General features: G+C 33.4%; 1 protein-coding gene across 5 annotated transcripts in view; it reads right to left on the reverse strand.

The window, feature by feature from the left end:
- Window positions 1-17836, reverse strand: part of LOC113994484 (sodium channel protein type 2 subunit alpha) — a 73494-nt gene that overhangs the window by 15765 nt on the left and 39893 nt on the right. For all 5 annotated transcript variants that reach the window (XM_027733590.2, XM_027733592.2, XM_027733588.2 and 2 more), the window contains 5 exons: window positions 16499-16855; window positions 14937-15422; window positions 4759-4879; window positions 4008-4162; window positions 2783-2956 (listed from right to left, as the gene is read on the reverse strand). In XM_027733590.2, the coding sequence (XP_027589391.1) occupies window positions 2783-2956; window positions 4008-4162; window positions 4759-4879; window positions 14937-15422; window positions 16499-16855 (1293 nt within the window). The remainder of the gene's footprint in view (window positions 1-2782; window positions 2957-4007; window positions 4163-4758; window positions 4880-14936; window positions 15423-16498; window positions 16856-17836) is intronic.

Below are 17836 nucleotides of genomic sequence, written 5' to 3' on the forward strand. Positions count from 1 at the left end.
TAGTATAATGTGACCTTGATATTTTCCAGAATGTTGCTGCTGAGTTAATTATTCTGGAAAGCTAATAAAAGGGTTGAAAGCATGGTTTAATTAAATTACTTTAATTGTTTCACAAAAAGGATGAAACATTTTTAGCTATATGAAAGAAATATTAAACAGGCCATCAATATGATCATTTTTTAATGTACTATGACACAAGCACCGTTGGAGGGTTCTACATTTAATTGTTCAAAATCTGTACCCACTGGAATTCTATCAGGTGCTAGCAATTTCAGGGTGGTCAAATATTTCATTCCACTTACAGACCCATTATTGTCCCACAGTATTTGGCAAATACATGATTTTTTTAAAATGTTACTTATTTCCATTTCATGCATGTATGATTTATTAACACAATAATTTAAAAATAAAGTGTCTCTACCAAATTATAGGACCAACTCATAAAGTTAAAAAATATATAGCATAAAATGTTATCAATTAAAGATTATCTAAGATTACACATCATAGCAGAAAATTACACAAACAAATGTAATAACTGAAAAACTGATTGGGTATTCCCTGTCGTCTTTCCTGATGTCCTAGTTAGTTCCTAGCTTGGTATGTGGCAAAGACAACTTAGAATCATTACAGCTGTACCTTAAAACCTAGACAAAATAAACTCATGAGAGATGGCTGTGGAAAGAGGAGTAAAAGCGAAAACCAAAGTACAGGATGACATGTTCCATACAATCTAGTTGTGTTGGGTTAAGACATTGCTGTCTCAAACCTTTACTGGATATCTCTGCCAGAATTAGCCTCCCTCCAAAAACGTGAGTATCAGCCTTATTCACAGCTGTCTGCATATAAAATTCAGTCTATTTGCTGAAACCACTGATAAGTGTGTTTGATCTAATTTACCAGGTTGTAATTTTGGGTACATAAGCCACTCCACCGAAATATCTGTTCCTTGCTACAGACATTGTTGCATCAGGCAGAAGAATGGAGCAGAGAGATGGCATGATAAAGTCTTAAACTGAGGTAGGCAGATGTACCAAGAGTCACAGCTGTAAACTGACAGAGCTGAAAATTACCATTTCTTAGTGTAATTATTAAAATCTAATTTGTTCACAGACAGTGAGAGCAACTATGGTTACTTCTCACAGTGAGGGACTCAGGTATCTGAGATATTAAAGGTCAAAGCCCTAAAGGACTATCAGTGTTTACTCCTGAATAATTTTAGAGAATGGAATTAAACAATTTGATTAACTTTAGTCACTTCTAATGAGGAAGGAGACACTGGTGTTCTCACTGGCAGAATGCCACTAAATCACACCTGTTTAAACTGTCTGTTAAAGCAGCATAGATTCTCTGCTTTTCTATAGGAAGATAACATGAGCTCACATATTTCTTCCAAGTGCTGTCTGATGGTGCTAAAGAAATTGCTGAATTAGCCTTAAGCACAGTAAGGCATTTTTTACCACTTTATGGAACATTAAATATAATTCTTTAAAAGTAGAAAGTTCCAATCTCATTTAGTTATGCTTTTGTTTATAAAATTATAAGTTACAGGTAAAAAGTTAGCAATATATGCTGCTTTAATTACGATGATATGTTTTATAAGTCTAAGGCTAAACTAAGAAACCACAGAGTATGGCTCAGAATAATCTGTTTAGGTGTAAGTTAGAAAAAGAATAATTAAAACATGAGTTATAATTTATCTAAAAAAAAAAATCCATTCTTAACATAATCCTGTAAAGGACCATCTCTCTACTTCATTAACATCCTCTTAAGAAAACCATTCATTCCTGAGTAGAGTAGATTTTCAGGACAGATCTAGATATTAACTGTACAACAAAACTAACTTGAGCAGATTAGAAAAAAGAGGTGGTCTTTCATTTTGAGTTATGGGCCAATCTAGGTAGTTTTTTTTTTTTTTTAGTGGGAGTTACAAATCTGATACATTTCTGCATACATAGGGGAAAAATATTGATGGGACCAGGATTTATGCAAACTTCTCAAGAAATATGGCAGCATGGACAGAAATTACTATCAACTGCCCTGAGATGCCATCTCTCAGTTCCACAATGAGGACACGTGTAGCCAATGAACTGGGTCAGATAATGTGCGAAGGCGAGAAACCAAAATATTCTGGGAGCAAAACCAACTTTGATCCCTTCTGACAACATAAGCAAGGCCTTTGCACAGAAGTCTATCACAGCTGGGAAGGCAGCCAAGAAACCTTGTATTCTCTTTTATCACAAACCCTGCCAAGTTATAGCTGATTTAACTATTGCAGATTGTCAGCCTATTAAAACTAATTAAATTTTAGACCAAATAGCCACAGCCTTTCTGTTTTTGCTAGAAATGATAACAGGATAGTTTTGAGGGAGAAATTTCTGAGAACTCAGATGAAATCTGGACCAAATGTATTTTGTTTCACTTGAAAAGTTGCAGTGTTTGTAGAAGAAACTTGAACAATGAAATATCTTATTTGCTAAGGAATAAAGTAGTATGATCAAAGATAGCATGTTTAAAAACTCGATTTTTTCCTCATAAAATCTCTTGCTACATCATGAGTATGAAATTATTAACCATCAAGAACGTCCAGCCATCTTTTCTGTTTTGGCATAGAAATGTACTTCAAATAACACCACCAGGTCACTGCAGGCTACTATTAATGCAGTATAACTATACAATGTGAATTATTTTTGCATGTTTATAAGATTACTTAGTGGTAATGAATTTTACAACATCAAAAACTTTACTATAGTGAATTTTACGATATTAATGACTGTATACTTACATCAACAATCAGGAAGTCCAGCCAGCACCAGGCATTAGTAAAATATATTTGAAAACCATATGCTACCCATTTTAAAAGCATTTCCAAAATGAAAATATATGTAAAAACTTTGTCAGCATATTCCAGCATGGTCTTGATAGTTTTGCGTTGTTCAATATATATATCTTCAAAAGCCTATAAAAATATATCCAGGTATTACTACTATTTCACAGAATATGGATTATAAAATTAAGGAATAAATAATATTAAGTAAGTAGGTTAGAGCTAATCTTTCCCATTGTTGTTCTTCATCCTCTTATTTTATATCTTTTCCATCTTTAGCCATATTACAAGTTGGAGCAACATTATGTATTCTTCCCTGTCTGGAGTTGAATATATATATATATATATATATATGTATGTATATTTTATTTTACTAATGTATGAAGAAATAAACTCACAGCATGATTTTTTATCCTCTGTGGTATTAAGAATCTTTCATATACACACACAAAAACCCCCAAACCTTTCTTATACAACGTCTAAGATATGTCTATTGCATTCTAGAAAGCAGCTAGAGGGATTCCATTTCTATCCTCCATCAATCAAACATATGTCTAAAAGTCAAATTAAAAAGCAATGTAGTTGCTAGAATGTACAACTATGCACATTTATATTGTAGCAACTGTTCAACTTGAGTAAAGCTGGAAAGGCAGGTAATGTAAATCTCTTTGGAAAGTGGTTGTTAGGTTTAATTTGCTGCTGCACTCTTCCGTAGCTCCTGCCTTCAAAAAAGGAAGAGAATGAAGTAATTATTCCATTTCTTGGTATAGTCTTTCATAAGGAAAATTCAAGGAATGGCTGAGCCTAGAAGGAATTAAGGATTTAAAACCATACATTTAGCTATATGCACATAGTTAACAGTCCTTTGTACTCAAATCTCTTGACAAACATGCTGAAAATTGGCAGGCAATTTAAACTTTGAGCTGCTACACTGTCTTAAAGAAAATTGCACAAGTTTTATTTTTACACTGGTAAGATAAAAGTAGCACTAAAAAGGTGCATGTGAAATTTATCAAACTTTTTCAAGTTTAGATCAAGTTTCATTCCATCCTGAAATGATAAAATGCAGGGAGTTTTATACAGCTCCAAGGAAATCAAGTCTTTCTGAAGCAAATTTGATTTTTGCTGTTGCTCCTAAAGAGATATCTAAACATATCAGCATCTGCAATTTTGTTCTACTTACTAGTGCTCCACTGCTGAGGAGAATCATGAATACAATGAAAGTCTCAAACCAGTTGTGTTCAACTATGCTGTAGCAGGTCTTTCTAAGATTCCACCAAGTTTTTCCTTTGCCATCCTCTATACTTACTTGACAACATGGAAATTTTTGCACACAACCTGCATTAGATTAAGAGACATTAGGATCCAAGAGCCAGTTACTTTAAAGTCAATATTTACTGTCATATCAATATTGTTAGAAGCTTTAATTTTATAATTTTTTTTTAATTAATCACTGGAATGCTGAATAGGATATCACATCACATAGGATGCTGAATATCTGAATTTAGATAGCTAATCTTGAGATAAACCAGACAATAGGAGACATAATTATGAGTAAAGTCAATCCAAAAAACATTGATTTTTTTTGACTGTTGGCATGTAACTGTTCCAACTGTTGGTGGAGTCACACAAAAATTTATTTGTTCCAAATTTAAAGGGCCTTTTCAAATAACTGAAAAGCATTTTAAGAGCAGAAAAGTTAATGACATTTCTTCATTACAAAATGTATGCAGTGGCCAGATAGATAAAGTTACTTAAAGCCTAGGGAAACCTTGGTTTTGCATCTGATTTCCAGCATTCTAGGCTAAAAGTATTTTCTTTTGATTTTTGAGGTCAAGAAGGCCCACTAGACTTGAAACCCTCAAGAACTTAAATGTGCTAGTAATAATGTCATTTTAGCAATACATCTCTGAAGTCAACAGGTATTCAACAACCTTCTGTAAAACAGGCTTCTGGTTCAAGAGCTTCTTCACTTTCAATTTCTGCTTGCTCGCCCTCTCCAGGAGGAGCAATATCAACTGTGCTGCCTTCTGATGAGCTTGATGCATTTAGTTTCTGCAAGTAAAGTTCCACAGAACAATTTTTCTCATTAGATACATATTCTATAAGAAATGATGCTGAATCAAATCATGCCAGTCTGACTTTTGAAGAATGGTAAACTTACAAATATGCATCACCAAAAGTAAATCCACGGTAATGACATGTGCATTGTATAGTTCTGTTTCCCAGTTTATCTTCTCATAGGGAACATTTAAATATAATTTAGCTACTAACCTGATCCGCGTACATGACTTCTGAAGAATTCTCAATAGAATTAAAACGGGAGAGTCTACATGTACCCAACTCTTAAATTACTTCATTTTCTTTACTATAATACTGGATTACATTGAAAATGAGTCTTAGTTCTCTGAGTGAAATGAACTAACAGAAATCTCCACTAACACACACCTTATCTGGATTTAAAAGCTGTAAATATAATAGCATTTAATGGCAATTTTCTGCACAATTTAATTTTTGCATAAAGCACAAATTAACAGATCCAAAATATCTTCTTTGCATTCCAGTCTCGTGTACTTATTGAAAGACTTCCTGATGTCCCTTTTATCCCAAATTTTTCTTTTTTGTATAGTGAAATACTATAGCCCTTACTACAGTAAAAGCACTTCTAGATCTGAAAACTGCAAGAATTGAAGAGTGACATAAAACAACTCAAATAAAGAAACTTTTTACCAAGTACATTAAAATTCTGATCAGGTCAAAGTATTCATCAGTCATGCAAGACTGTCCATAATTTTGTCCTTTTTAAGAAAGTGTATTTTGAAAGGACGAACCTGCTAATAATGCACAGAACAAATGCAATAATCAGACAGAGTTTATAACTTGTTTTCAGTTGTCAATACTGTTGTGTCTTTAATTGTTTTCATCCAAAATACATTCTTTTTTACTGTGAAATAAGGCTTGTAATCAGAAAGTAACATTAAAAAAATCATGGCAGTGAAATTCTTCTGATTTATCCCATGTAGCTATAGTACATAGGAATTTCAAGGGGGAATGTAGAGTGCACCTCTAACTTAAATCAACTGTACAAGTACTGATGTAACAAAAGGGCATTTGGTCACTGACGAGATCTGTGGGTTCAGTTTAGCAAATATGGTCATGTCCTTTGACCTTTGGATGAAGGTCATGTAGAGAAAGGATGAAGACCTTTCTATACAATTTTGTTGAGAGAATGTTTAATACCAGCTACATTTCACATTTAGTTTTCAAGATAGTGACATTTTTAGAATATAAAAAAACCCCTTCTGTTCATAGGATTTGAATGATTTTGCAACAAATAATAACAATAACTTGTTTTTCGAAAAAAGAGGCATTTCCATGTAGTCTCTTCTTCTTCAGAGACACTGCTGCAAATTAGAACTAGTTATTCAACTCTTCAGTTAAAACCCAGTCTCTTCAGGAAAATCTATTCGCAGCTAAGGGCTTTCTCTGCCAGAAATTAAGTAAATGGCACATATATCTTAATATAGCTTTGTAATCAATTCTTTCCTCATATTCAACTCTTATATGAGATGAATGAAGTTTAAAATAAAGGTCATGTTGGGTAATGGATAATTTCAGGGCTAATTTTCAAGAAGCTGACTTTTGCACACACATGCAAATGTAGTCAGTATAGGGTCACTCAGACATCAGGTTGTTACTGCACTGTGACCAAAAATAAAGGACTTGTCACATAATAGAAAAGATTTCTGACAAGCACACAGGTATGAGTTTAAAAACCATTCTTTCCCTTTTTACATATCATGATCTGTCATACATGGAAAATCATGCTGACAAATGTGAAAAGATTTGGATAAATACATTGAGAACTAGATGCTTCCAAAGTTTAGGTTTTTTGCTTAGTAAACATGTTAAAATACCTTGTTTCATTTTTTCATACTCCGCTTACTGTATGATTTCCAAAATTTATATATGTAAAATAGTTACAGCCATATTGCCTCTAAATGGAATCATTTATTACTGGTCATGTAAATCTGTAAGTCTGGAATAAAATATTGCATATCTCATATTGTGAGAATATTTTAAATTTCATGATCTATATTGCATTTACAAACCAAAATGCCCAGTAATGTACACTATATTAAGCATTATTAGCACACCACCTTATTATCCACACATAAGGCTCTCTCTCCTTTAAAAAGGGTAAAATACTTGTGAATTAACTCTCTTTTTATATATCATAGAAATACCAAGAAATAAGAAGTCTGAAACTTGTCATTGAAATTATAGGCAGTTTCTTCATTAAATAAAAACCAAATGTTGTGAACATAATTATCTGTCACATTCAAGTTAGGGAAATTAAAACTAATTCATGGCCTGATCCATCATCATTAAATCAATTACTGACTTAACAGCAGCAAGGTAAAAATTCATAGTAAGCATCAATTCTAAATCTAGGAGTGCAAATTAAAAGGCAGTCAAAATTTTAACTGCATCTTTCTATGTAAACTCTGCTGCAAATAGTCCTGTCAGCATAGCTGCTAAAAACCACGTGACAAAAGTGCAGTTTATAACCCAAAAAACCTACTATAATTCTATTAAATAATTTTCACATAAAGCATTCCCTTCACTATTTTTCAAATAATCTCGAACAACTGCATTATTAAGAAAAAAACCCTCATTAGTTAGTAAAACTCCTCTTCTTTGCTTCAAGACCCTAAATTAGGAAAGAATCAATACATTTTAAATAAGGTGACATTAATGATATTCTTTCTAGCAATGAAACTAATAAAGCTAATAGGAAGCTCAAGATTCATGATAGATTAGCACAATCTTCTTTTCAGCTCATAAATGTGATTATCAGCCTCTAGAACACACCATGCCCTGTAAATACTTCTTTGCATCTTCAATGATATCGCATTTTCCTTTATAAGGAAACATTTGAAAGCGATTGCTTATGATGCAGCATTCTCAAGGCCTGAACCAGCAAAACAACATGCTTGACTAGAGCAGAAGCCTGAGCAATACTGTGAAAATCACACACACACACACACACACACACACAAAATCAGACTACCTCAATGGGATTATATTTTTCTGAAAACAGCAATATCAATATTATTGTGTAGAATATAACAGAAAAAATGCTTCATCACCAACCCAAATACTTGGTTAATGTATGTATAATCAGCTTCCATAATGTCCTTTCAGAGCAATGCATCTCTTATCAACAGCTTCGATCATTAAAACAAGCTTTGACCAACAGCATATTAGTGTGCCCATTTACAAGAAAGCATTCACTTAAGACCCAGTCTTGCTCTCATTTGATTCTATTCTAGATTTCAATAAGAGCAAGAGCAGGCTACTAAAATTTTAAGCTTTACAAATGGCTTCATGATTCAAGTGACAATAAAAAAAAGGGATTCAGCCATTACAAATTGCCTTTAGTAATTCAGCCATGTGGTTTTATCCTTTGAATCTTGAAAGCTGCACTGTAATTGAGTGAAAAAATATAAAATAATGAAAATTGATGATTCCAAAGTGATTCTAAACTGACTTTAACTCTCGGATGTGATGATATTTGATTTTTATATAATATTAAGAAAATTACTTTAAAAAATCTCTTTCATTAGAGGTTTATTTGATGTTTAGAGCATATCTTGGTTTAAAATTTAATCAGTAAAATCTGAGAATTTTCAGAATACATACCAATTTTAATTTCTTTTGGCATCTCTGGGCAATTTAGACTACAATTTAATATAGGTAGATAATACTGTACTATAATCAAGGGTACAAAATTAACTACTTGGTGGTCCTTCTGAAGCCAGTAAAATGCCTAAAGGAAACAGCTTTCAATCCTGCTATAGGACTGAAATGTCAATCTCCTCAAAATTTTGATGCCTAGTTTTACTAAGATAATTTGACCTCCTTAGTTTCATATAACTTTGGCTCCTGTGCTGTCCCTATTCCTGAAGGCTCTGCCAATTTACTCATCAATGGAGGGCATGTTTGCCTATAATGAAAAAACCCTTAGGCTAAATATATATAGAATTTTATAAAAATTATGTTGACTACTCCATAGTCTTTCTAATTTACACAAAAGTCTCCCAACTCATTTACAGACCATTATTGTGAAACACATTCCAAAAAACCACTATTTATGAAGGAGTTTAAGATTTGAGAAAAGAGGATTTGTAAAATGTTTTGCTTTGAGAGTTCTTTAAGGAGAGTTATTTGCTGTCATTTTAGCAATTATGAAACTGTTTTCTCTGCTTTCAGTTTATAAAACTCAAGATATGCACTGTCCAAATGAATCCAGTGCAGTTTGTAGCATCTTGGATATTTGCATTACAGTGCATTGTAATTTTAAAAGTTTCACACTGTAATTTTTACACAAGTAGCTACTGCAATAATTCAAATGTTACTCAACAAGGAGCTGAAGTCATGGCAGTAATCAGTTCATAAATCACTTAACACATTTCATTAAAAAATTACATTTATAAGGGCTGAATCAAAAAGGGTTGTTTTTATTTTTTAAAAACTATGCATGCTCCCTTTTTCTTTGGCTTCTTTAGCATATAACATTCCAGTACTTTTATGATCCATACTTCAAAACCTGAAGAGCATGCAGTTATTGCTAAAAACTGTATTTAAATATTCAGAAAAATCATTAGCAGAGTTAAAAAATATATGTTGGGGTTGCCAATCCCACCTGACCATGCTGTGATGTGAGTCCCGTGACTCAGCAGAGAGCAGCTGTGCATGTTTCTACTGTCTTGCAATGGATAGGGAAGGTACATAGCTGAAGAGCATGCAGGCCAGTCAAAATCCATTAAAAAGTGATTATATATATATATACATATATATGTATAACTTGCTTAGGTAACCTGTGTGAAAGTGGTGACACGTTGCTCTACCTGGTTAAAAAGCACCAGAGCTGCATTCTTGATTGCTCCAGCTTGGTTTTACCCCTGTGAGAAGTAAGAATGGTAGGTAGTGAAGTTCAAGACACAGGATCACTAGTTTTCCTCTTTTTGGAATCTCTAATTCAAACATGGCTTTAACACAATTAAAACATTATTATTAAATATTTTATTATTAGTTGGAAAAAGGGAAATACATACCACCTGAAATATTCAACAAACTTTTCTACAGAACTTGTTAGTTTATTTTAGAGAAATTAGAAATGCAGAAGCTAGAACTAGTAATCTGCACTCAGAAATTGTGATGCATAAATAAAAATAGAATGAATAAAATTAACAAAGACATGGTTAGCAGATTTGGAAACTATTTCTGTATTTATATAGTGCTTAATGCATATTATTGAGAATTTTAAGGGGGTTTGTTTGTTTCATGTTCTAGTCTTCATTTAACTAAGTGATTATCTCTTTTATTTGAAAAATATATACATACAGTAGGCAAAATACTTTGAAGCTGTATGGCTTCCCATTCTTCCTTCATCCTCTAATAATGATAGAACTTCTAGATCTCAATGAAAATAAATTTCTTCAATTTCTTTTCAGATTAAATGTGATGAATTATCATATTGTGTAGGTTTCTAGTTTAGATTTAGTATGCTATACACTTCTGACTATAATCTTTATCTAATTGTTTCAAAAGAGGATTGTATTGGTGTCTTACAGTGGAACATCAGTGTATCCAGAGATACGGTATAAATCATTATCCACAGCCAGTCTATAACTTAAATAGTTTGTGAAGATACTGTCCCAGAATTGGTCAGTTTTAGAAAAGATAATTTAGCTAGTTAGACATTTTAAACATGGTAAAGAATCATCCAACAAATTGATCAAATACTACTGGGTCTATTTTGGCTAAGACATTTATTGAAGCCCAGTGATAATGCTTAACTTTTGGGAATGCAATGACTGTGTTCTTGTCTTTTTAACTTCACCTAGGCACAAAGGCACTAGTGAAGCCAATCAGAAAACTAAACTTTTTCCTTGTTTTGAAAATTTAGTAGATCAGATAGATGATGAAGGATATTTTTAATTTTATCAAAATCATCTGCGGTGATTTCAGAAGTCAATTGAGTAGTCTTACTTCTCCATTCTGAATTTATACTTACTGTATATATACTGTAGATAGAAAGGGTTTTGGAATTTTGAATGATAGAGACCTATAGGTATATGCATTTCTTCAGTTGTAAAATAAGCTTTCTGTAACTGAGGAATATATATTTGAAATTATTTTTCCATGTTGAAATGCAAAACTTTATTTATAAAATTGTGAATCAGATATAATGAACAGTTGTTAAGTGGCATACAATATACAATAGTTAGGAGTCATGTTTGGTAAGATTACCATAGTGTAGTCATTTTACTGATTAGAAGCATATTTTATAATAGAAACAGCACCCACAATGCTAATGTTAAACCCCACCAAATTATCCCCATTAGTTACTTCTAATTTTCTTATTATCTTCAAAGTTAATGGTCTTGAGTATCTTATTTTCAGAACAGAAATCTGGGGGTTTTTGTGATGATTATTTCATTGGGTGTTGCACCTCTATTTTCTGATTATTATTTAAAAAACCTTCAAATATCAATGGAATGTTTGCTTCTTTCAGGTACTTTCAGCCAACTATTGCTCTAAAACAGTGGGTAATTTATAATCTAATAAATATTATTGTCCTGTTTCATCCAAAGAGAGTTCCTCAAATTTCTAGTGATCTGTATTAGAAAGATCTTTTTTAGGTCTGAAAGGTGCAACCAGATTTCAGAATAGGTTCTGGCAGTTTTGGGAAGTTATTAACTAGGAAATTAATTAGAATGTGTTTTCATGAAACGGAAAAAAAAACCCCAAACAGGAAGAAAATGAACTAGCCTCCCAAAAGAAGTTCTGTGACTAGAGTTATTTTGTACCATAGTATGTCTGATAATAAAAATAGGAAATATTACAATTTGTTCCTCACTCACCCTCAATTACAATTTCTATAGTAATTACCTGCTCCTGGCATATTCCTCAGGGGCACACAGCCCCTACCCCACTTTTGGCATGACAGACTTCAAATAATATTCTGATCTTAATGTCAGTGACAGTCAGTAAGACACCAGAAAAAAATGAATCATTTTACAGTTCCTACGCAGATGTAGCTTCCCACAGCTCTGTTGTTAAATAAAATGTTATTATAGGGGATGCCTCTTCAAAGTATTTTAAATGCTAAGCACTGCCACAGTTAAGGCAGGGAAAGTTCTGCTCCATCTCTTACCCCTCCTTTTGCAGACCAGGCCTTCTAGCGGAAATGTTGTCTCATTTTGCCATGAGAGGCAAAACAAAGCAAATGATGGTGTACTGTCCTAGAGAGGTGACTTAAACACTGCAACAGTGGACTCTTTATCTTCCTTAAAAGACAATCAGAAGGCAGCAAAAGATTCAACAGTACTGTTGACATGGTAGGAGAAGATTGGGAACCTTCACCAATTCCAGTCACATGCCAGAACATCTGTTCATATATTAACAAAGCCAGTGGATTTTTATACACACAACAAAACCCCCCCACTTTATACTTTCCCTAGAAATCATCCTAAAGGAATAAGGAATCCAGAGCCAAAAGTGCAATTAATAAAGCATTCACAATTTTCAGGGCACTGTCTGATTAGATACTGTTCACACTTGCACACTTGCACTGTATGAACACGTCAGAGCCAAACACTGTGTGTGAGCAGAATTTGCGGGAAGTGTTATAGCTCCAGCTTTGCAATGGTATCGATTGTAAGGAAATACTGAGGCTGCACAGAAGTGCTAAACCTATCCTAACCCCACCAAAAATTTCTCCACGATTTCTTATTATAAACACCATCTATCAGTTACTGCTGGATTTCCCACAGTCACCTGAAATTTCCACTTTCAAATTGCTCATACGGACTTCTGGATTTGATTTCTCTTCCTGAAGACATATGGATACAAGTCCATAAAAACCCCCACAAAATCTCTTTTGATTTATTACCATCCAGAAATTTCAGGATGGCCTTAGAAAACAAAAGCATAATGCCTGAACCAAGCAAAGATGGGGATGAACAGAGCAATTGACTTGTCAAAGTCACCTTGAAATTGGTATTCAGAACTTCTCAGCACAACAACAAGGGCTTTTACTCCTTTTTCTTGTGCACATATATCACATATTCACCTGGAAAGCAGAGGAGTTTCTGTCTTAGCATTGCATTTGTTTTTGTCCTCAGCTGTTTTGATAGAATATACAGCAGTACACTGTAAACTGAGCCATTCAATCTACCTTAAAGAAGAAATAAACAAATAATACCTATGGCACAACCAGTGACCTGCCTTATAGCACAGACCCACAAACAGCGAGGCAGAGAAAGGGGTAAATACTGCCAGGGGATCACTAGCCAGGTGTGGATGGAAACTTCCCAAGTTCTTCTGCTGCTGAGGATGACATGTCATGCAACCACACATTTAGCATCTGCATAGACTATAAGCCCCTCAACTTCCTAAATGCATATTACAAACCTTTTAAAAAGTAACATATACAGAAAATTTTTAGGCTTGTAACTTCATAAAATGAAGTTACTAGCAAGGCACTTATCATTGTATTTATGAGAACTAACCACAAGGAAAGCAGTAAATGTATAGTAAAATATAATTTAAAAAAATCAGAATATATGAAAAGACATAGAAGACTTTGCTAAAAGTTCATTGGAAATGACAATCAGCTTTTATTAGATCAGCTTACAAGAAAAATACTGAACTCTCAGGCTGAAACTCTGAATGGGTTTTTTTGTGATACTAATTGATCTCATAACTTACACCACTTTACATTTCCTGTATCTCTTATATTCTTAAATTGCCATAGATAAGCACTACTGCTACACCGTCTTATATATCTACATTGAAAAAATTTGTTTCATAACTGAGCAACTTAGTTGGGTGATAGAATATCTTGTTCTTCATCTTACAGCTGTTACACAGAGCAACATTCTTTGCAGCTGCAAATAAGCACACACTCTTCATGTTCCTTTATGTTCTTTAGCAAAAGACCCATACTATGATTCAGTGGATCATGGCTATCCCCTAATTTCATGTGGTATAGTTTGATAGTGCTGAGGAATAAATAATTATTTGCAAATATAGCAGCTATACAGCTATGATAAAGTCATGAATGCAGGGCTTCTTTATAGAAGAGCTTTCTTCATGGTAAACAAACCCTTTTGTATCAATGAGTTATCAAACAACATCGCAGCTTCTAATCTAATTCAAAACAAATTTATCTATGGTTCCTGACCCCTTAAACCTCAAAGTTCCTAAGCTTCTAATGGCACTGAATATAATTATATTCTGATAATGCAATTATTAGCTTGTTGTTGATCACTACTTCAACAAAGTTTTCCTTGAATACCATCAGCACCTGTTCATGATCACTTCTGGTGTTCGAGCCACCTAGATTTCAAAGCACATGGCATTTGGTTTTTAGATCAGCTTCTGTCAGTTTGCACAATAATAATAGCATAAAGCTTTCAAGTAAGCTGTTTCCACATGCATCTGTATTACAAGATCATTCTGCTCTCCAGCATAACTTGAGATACTGCTTTACCATGACATTCTTTACTTTAATGGTCTCTGAACCCAAAATCTATATGAATATTACTCACAAAACTTTTTAGATGATCCAGAATACATTACTGATTTGTGATGTCTCAGGGTTAATTTTTAGAACTACCCTAAGTATCAAAAAAAATATTTTTTCTCCACTTATATTTGCTTGGGTGTGTACTCTTGATTGGTCCTTAGCCTTCTACCCTTACTCTAGAAATTCTTATTGCATTGTAGGCACTACAGAAAGAATGCTTTATGAAATGTGTGCTAGTCTTAAAACCTCAAAAACTGTGAAAGAAATAATCACATTTAAAACCAAACATCTTCCAAATGTTAATAAACAAAGTACTAAAAATATAAACTCTAAGGACCTTCTACTATACCATCATATAGGGTGATTTTTTTTCTTGAATTATAATTACATAAAATTCTAAAACATAAAATATGTTTACACAGGATATTACAGTTTTTAAACAATTCTAAATATGTAATTAAAACATAAAAATGCATGACAATTCACTTGTTAAGATATGAAAAATCCTACCTGTTTGCTTTCTTCCATATCAGATTCGCTGCTAAATTCTTCTGTATTTAAATTTTCAAAATCTGATTCTCCAACTGCAATGGGCACTGTCACAGTGAGGCCTGGGTTGTTTATAAATGACATATAATCATTTTCATCAATTACATATTTTTCCACACTGCTGCCTGTGCCCACACCACTGGTGGTTCCATTCCCGTCTTTCAGATAATTCAGATCTTTGCTTATTTCAACAGCAGTATGATTGGAAATGCAGCTGTCTTTCTTGTTGTTTAGCTCTTCAAGTGCTTTGATTTCCTCTAAAGATTTCTGCTTTCTAACGAAGGCTTTTTGGATGAACTCCTGTATCTTTTTTTTGACATAATCTATTCCCTTCTGGATCCTTGCCACAGCAATCTGGAGATTGTTCATTTCATTATCATCATCTGTAGCAGCAAGGTTGTCTGAACTAAATGAGCTCAGCAGCAAGGCCAGAAATAGGTTCAATACCTAAAAGATGAGAGAATACAGAGGTTTAGTAAATATATACGTATAAGAAGTGTTAGACTTGGCAATGCTAGGTTAACAGTTGTACTTGATGATCTCAAAAGCCTTTTCCAATTTAAACGATTCTATGGTTCTAAAAAAATTAGTAGAGCAGGTTACTGATCATAAATAACTTTCTGGGGCTCAGCACATTTCTGTTGACAGTGTCAAGACTGCAAGGTCATGGAAAAGACTGGGATACAAACATTTTGAACTCTATTTTATAAAAATTTAAATCATGTTAAAATATGTCACTAAAGAAAGAGAATTATGACAGACAATGAATTATAGGTTTTAAGCATATCCGAATGAACCACAAAGTTTAACAATAAAAGAAACTTTAAAATAAAGTGTAAATAATGCATTCTATTTATAACATTGATTTCTAAGAAGTTGTCACCAATTCGATATTTATCAATTGAAATTTTAAATTTTGACTTGTCAGCTCGATTTAAAATTTTTCTATAAAGGTTTCTTGTACAATTTTGAGTTAGAAGATTTTAAGCGCATTTTTAGGCTGGATGGCCAATCACTCCGTGTTTAGTTTTTTGGGGTTTACACCTAAAAAGCCCCAAAGTTCAGTACTTAAATTCAAGATATTCTAAACAAGACCAGATACAATATACATTATTTTTATTAAGTCAGAAGTACAAGTGCTGGAGTTAGCTGTAATGAGAGTACTTCTGAAGAAGCAGCTTTCCAGAAGCTTGTGCAGCATAAGCGGTATTATTTCAAGAGTAGTGAGGAAGACATTTGAATTTAAACAGCACCTCTAAATTAGCTGCAGCACTCCCATGATAAGGTGTTTGATTTGACATTTTGGTGTACTTCTAAATTCCTATACCCATTGTAAGAGTACTTCAGTGTATAAAAATGAGTGAAAAAAGGAGAAGGGAAATATTGTATGTTTTCACCCCGAATTAGTACGTTCAGATTAATTTTTTAATTCTAAACAGAAGTATGACAAACATTTTCATTCCATAGCTCTAAGTCCTGTACATTTGCATTAGAGTTAATGCTCAAAAATGTTCATCACGTACCACTAGGTTTCCAATCACCATGACCAGCATGAAAACAATAAGGCACATGGTTTGGCCAGCAACCTCCATGCAGTCCCACATCGTTTCTATCCATTCTCCACACAGCACTCGGAATACAATCAGGAAAGAGTGGAAGAAGTCATGCATGTGCCAGCGTGGAAGTTCACAGTCACTGGAGATCTTGCAGACACATTCCTTGTAGCTTTTCCCAAAGAGCTGCATCCCAACCACGGCGAAAATGAACACAATGATGGCCAGCACCAGGGTCAGATTGCCCAGAGCCCCCACTGAGTTGCCAATAATCTTAATCAGCATATTTAGAGTTGGCCAAGATTTTGCCAATTTGAAAACTCGAAGCTGCAAAACAAAAATGCAGAGGAATCTTTAGTGTTAGTTATGAAACAGAAGCTAGGATCAAGTTGTTTAGCAGAGCATATCAATTTCTGTAGATTAATTTGTTCTTCAGTAGGAACATACTATTATTTTAATGGAAAGCAGCGAACATGAAGTATTTGTCAAAAATGCATTGTTCAGCATTTCTTTCAAGTGATGCACGTAGTAAAAAAATCTAAATTTGTGTTTGTATGACATTTTAATATTTTTAAACATCTACTTAGAGATGATTGATGAACAATTCTTCAAGACATTTTAGAATTTCATACTCTTTTCATCACCTTCACCAAACCCTTTTTGCTGGTTTGGTTGCACATTTTCCTCAGCACTGCATTAAGCTTTTCATGCTTAGTTAGAGGACAACTTTTTAAGCAAAAAGTTGATGCTGATATTGTGATGTCCATTCAAATCATAAACACTAACTTAAAAAGAATATTCATGACCCAAACTATGTTATGTGAAGCTGGTTACCATTGCAAGTAGTGCTAATAAGATAAGTCACTGCTTCCTATTCTATATATTAGGAGATAACCTAGGTTTCCAAGTCATGTGATAACTACTGGTAATAAGGACTTTCAAATCATGAATCCTGTGCCTCTAGAAAACATCTATAAATTAGTGTACAATACTAATTGATATTAAAAATAAATTTTTAGTAGAAACTCAATAATATTTAAACATAAATGTTATCATAATCAGCTTTTTGACTCTTTGTTATATACAATGGAGTTACCAGAAGTTTTTTGTTGCTGCCCATTGAAATAAATGTGTAGAGAGGGTCTGCTTAGGGTCTTTACAAGTAACACAAAGCAATGTTCACAATATAAAGACAAAAAATGTCATGATACTTTATGCTGGTGACAATATGTATGTTTTTACAGATATTTAGCTCTAATGATTCTTAATGAAATCAGTGTAATGAAAATGTACAAAATTTTTAAAAGA

Source organism: Pipra filicauda, unplaced genomic scaffold, assembly GCF_003945595.2.
Source record: "Pipra filicauda isolate LSUMZ 115617 unplaced genomic scaffold, ASM394559v2 scaffold253_size2546935_pilon, whole genome shotgun sequence".
NCBI classification, from domain to species: Eukaryota; Metazoa; Chordata; class Aves; order Passeriformes; family Pipridae; genus Pipra; species Pipra filicauda.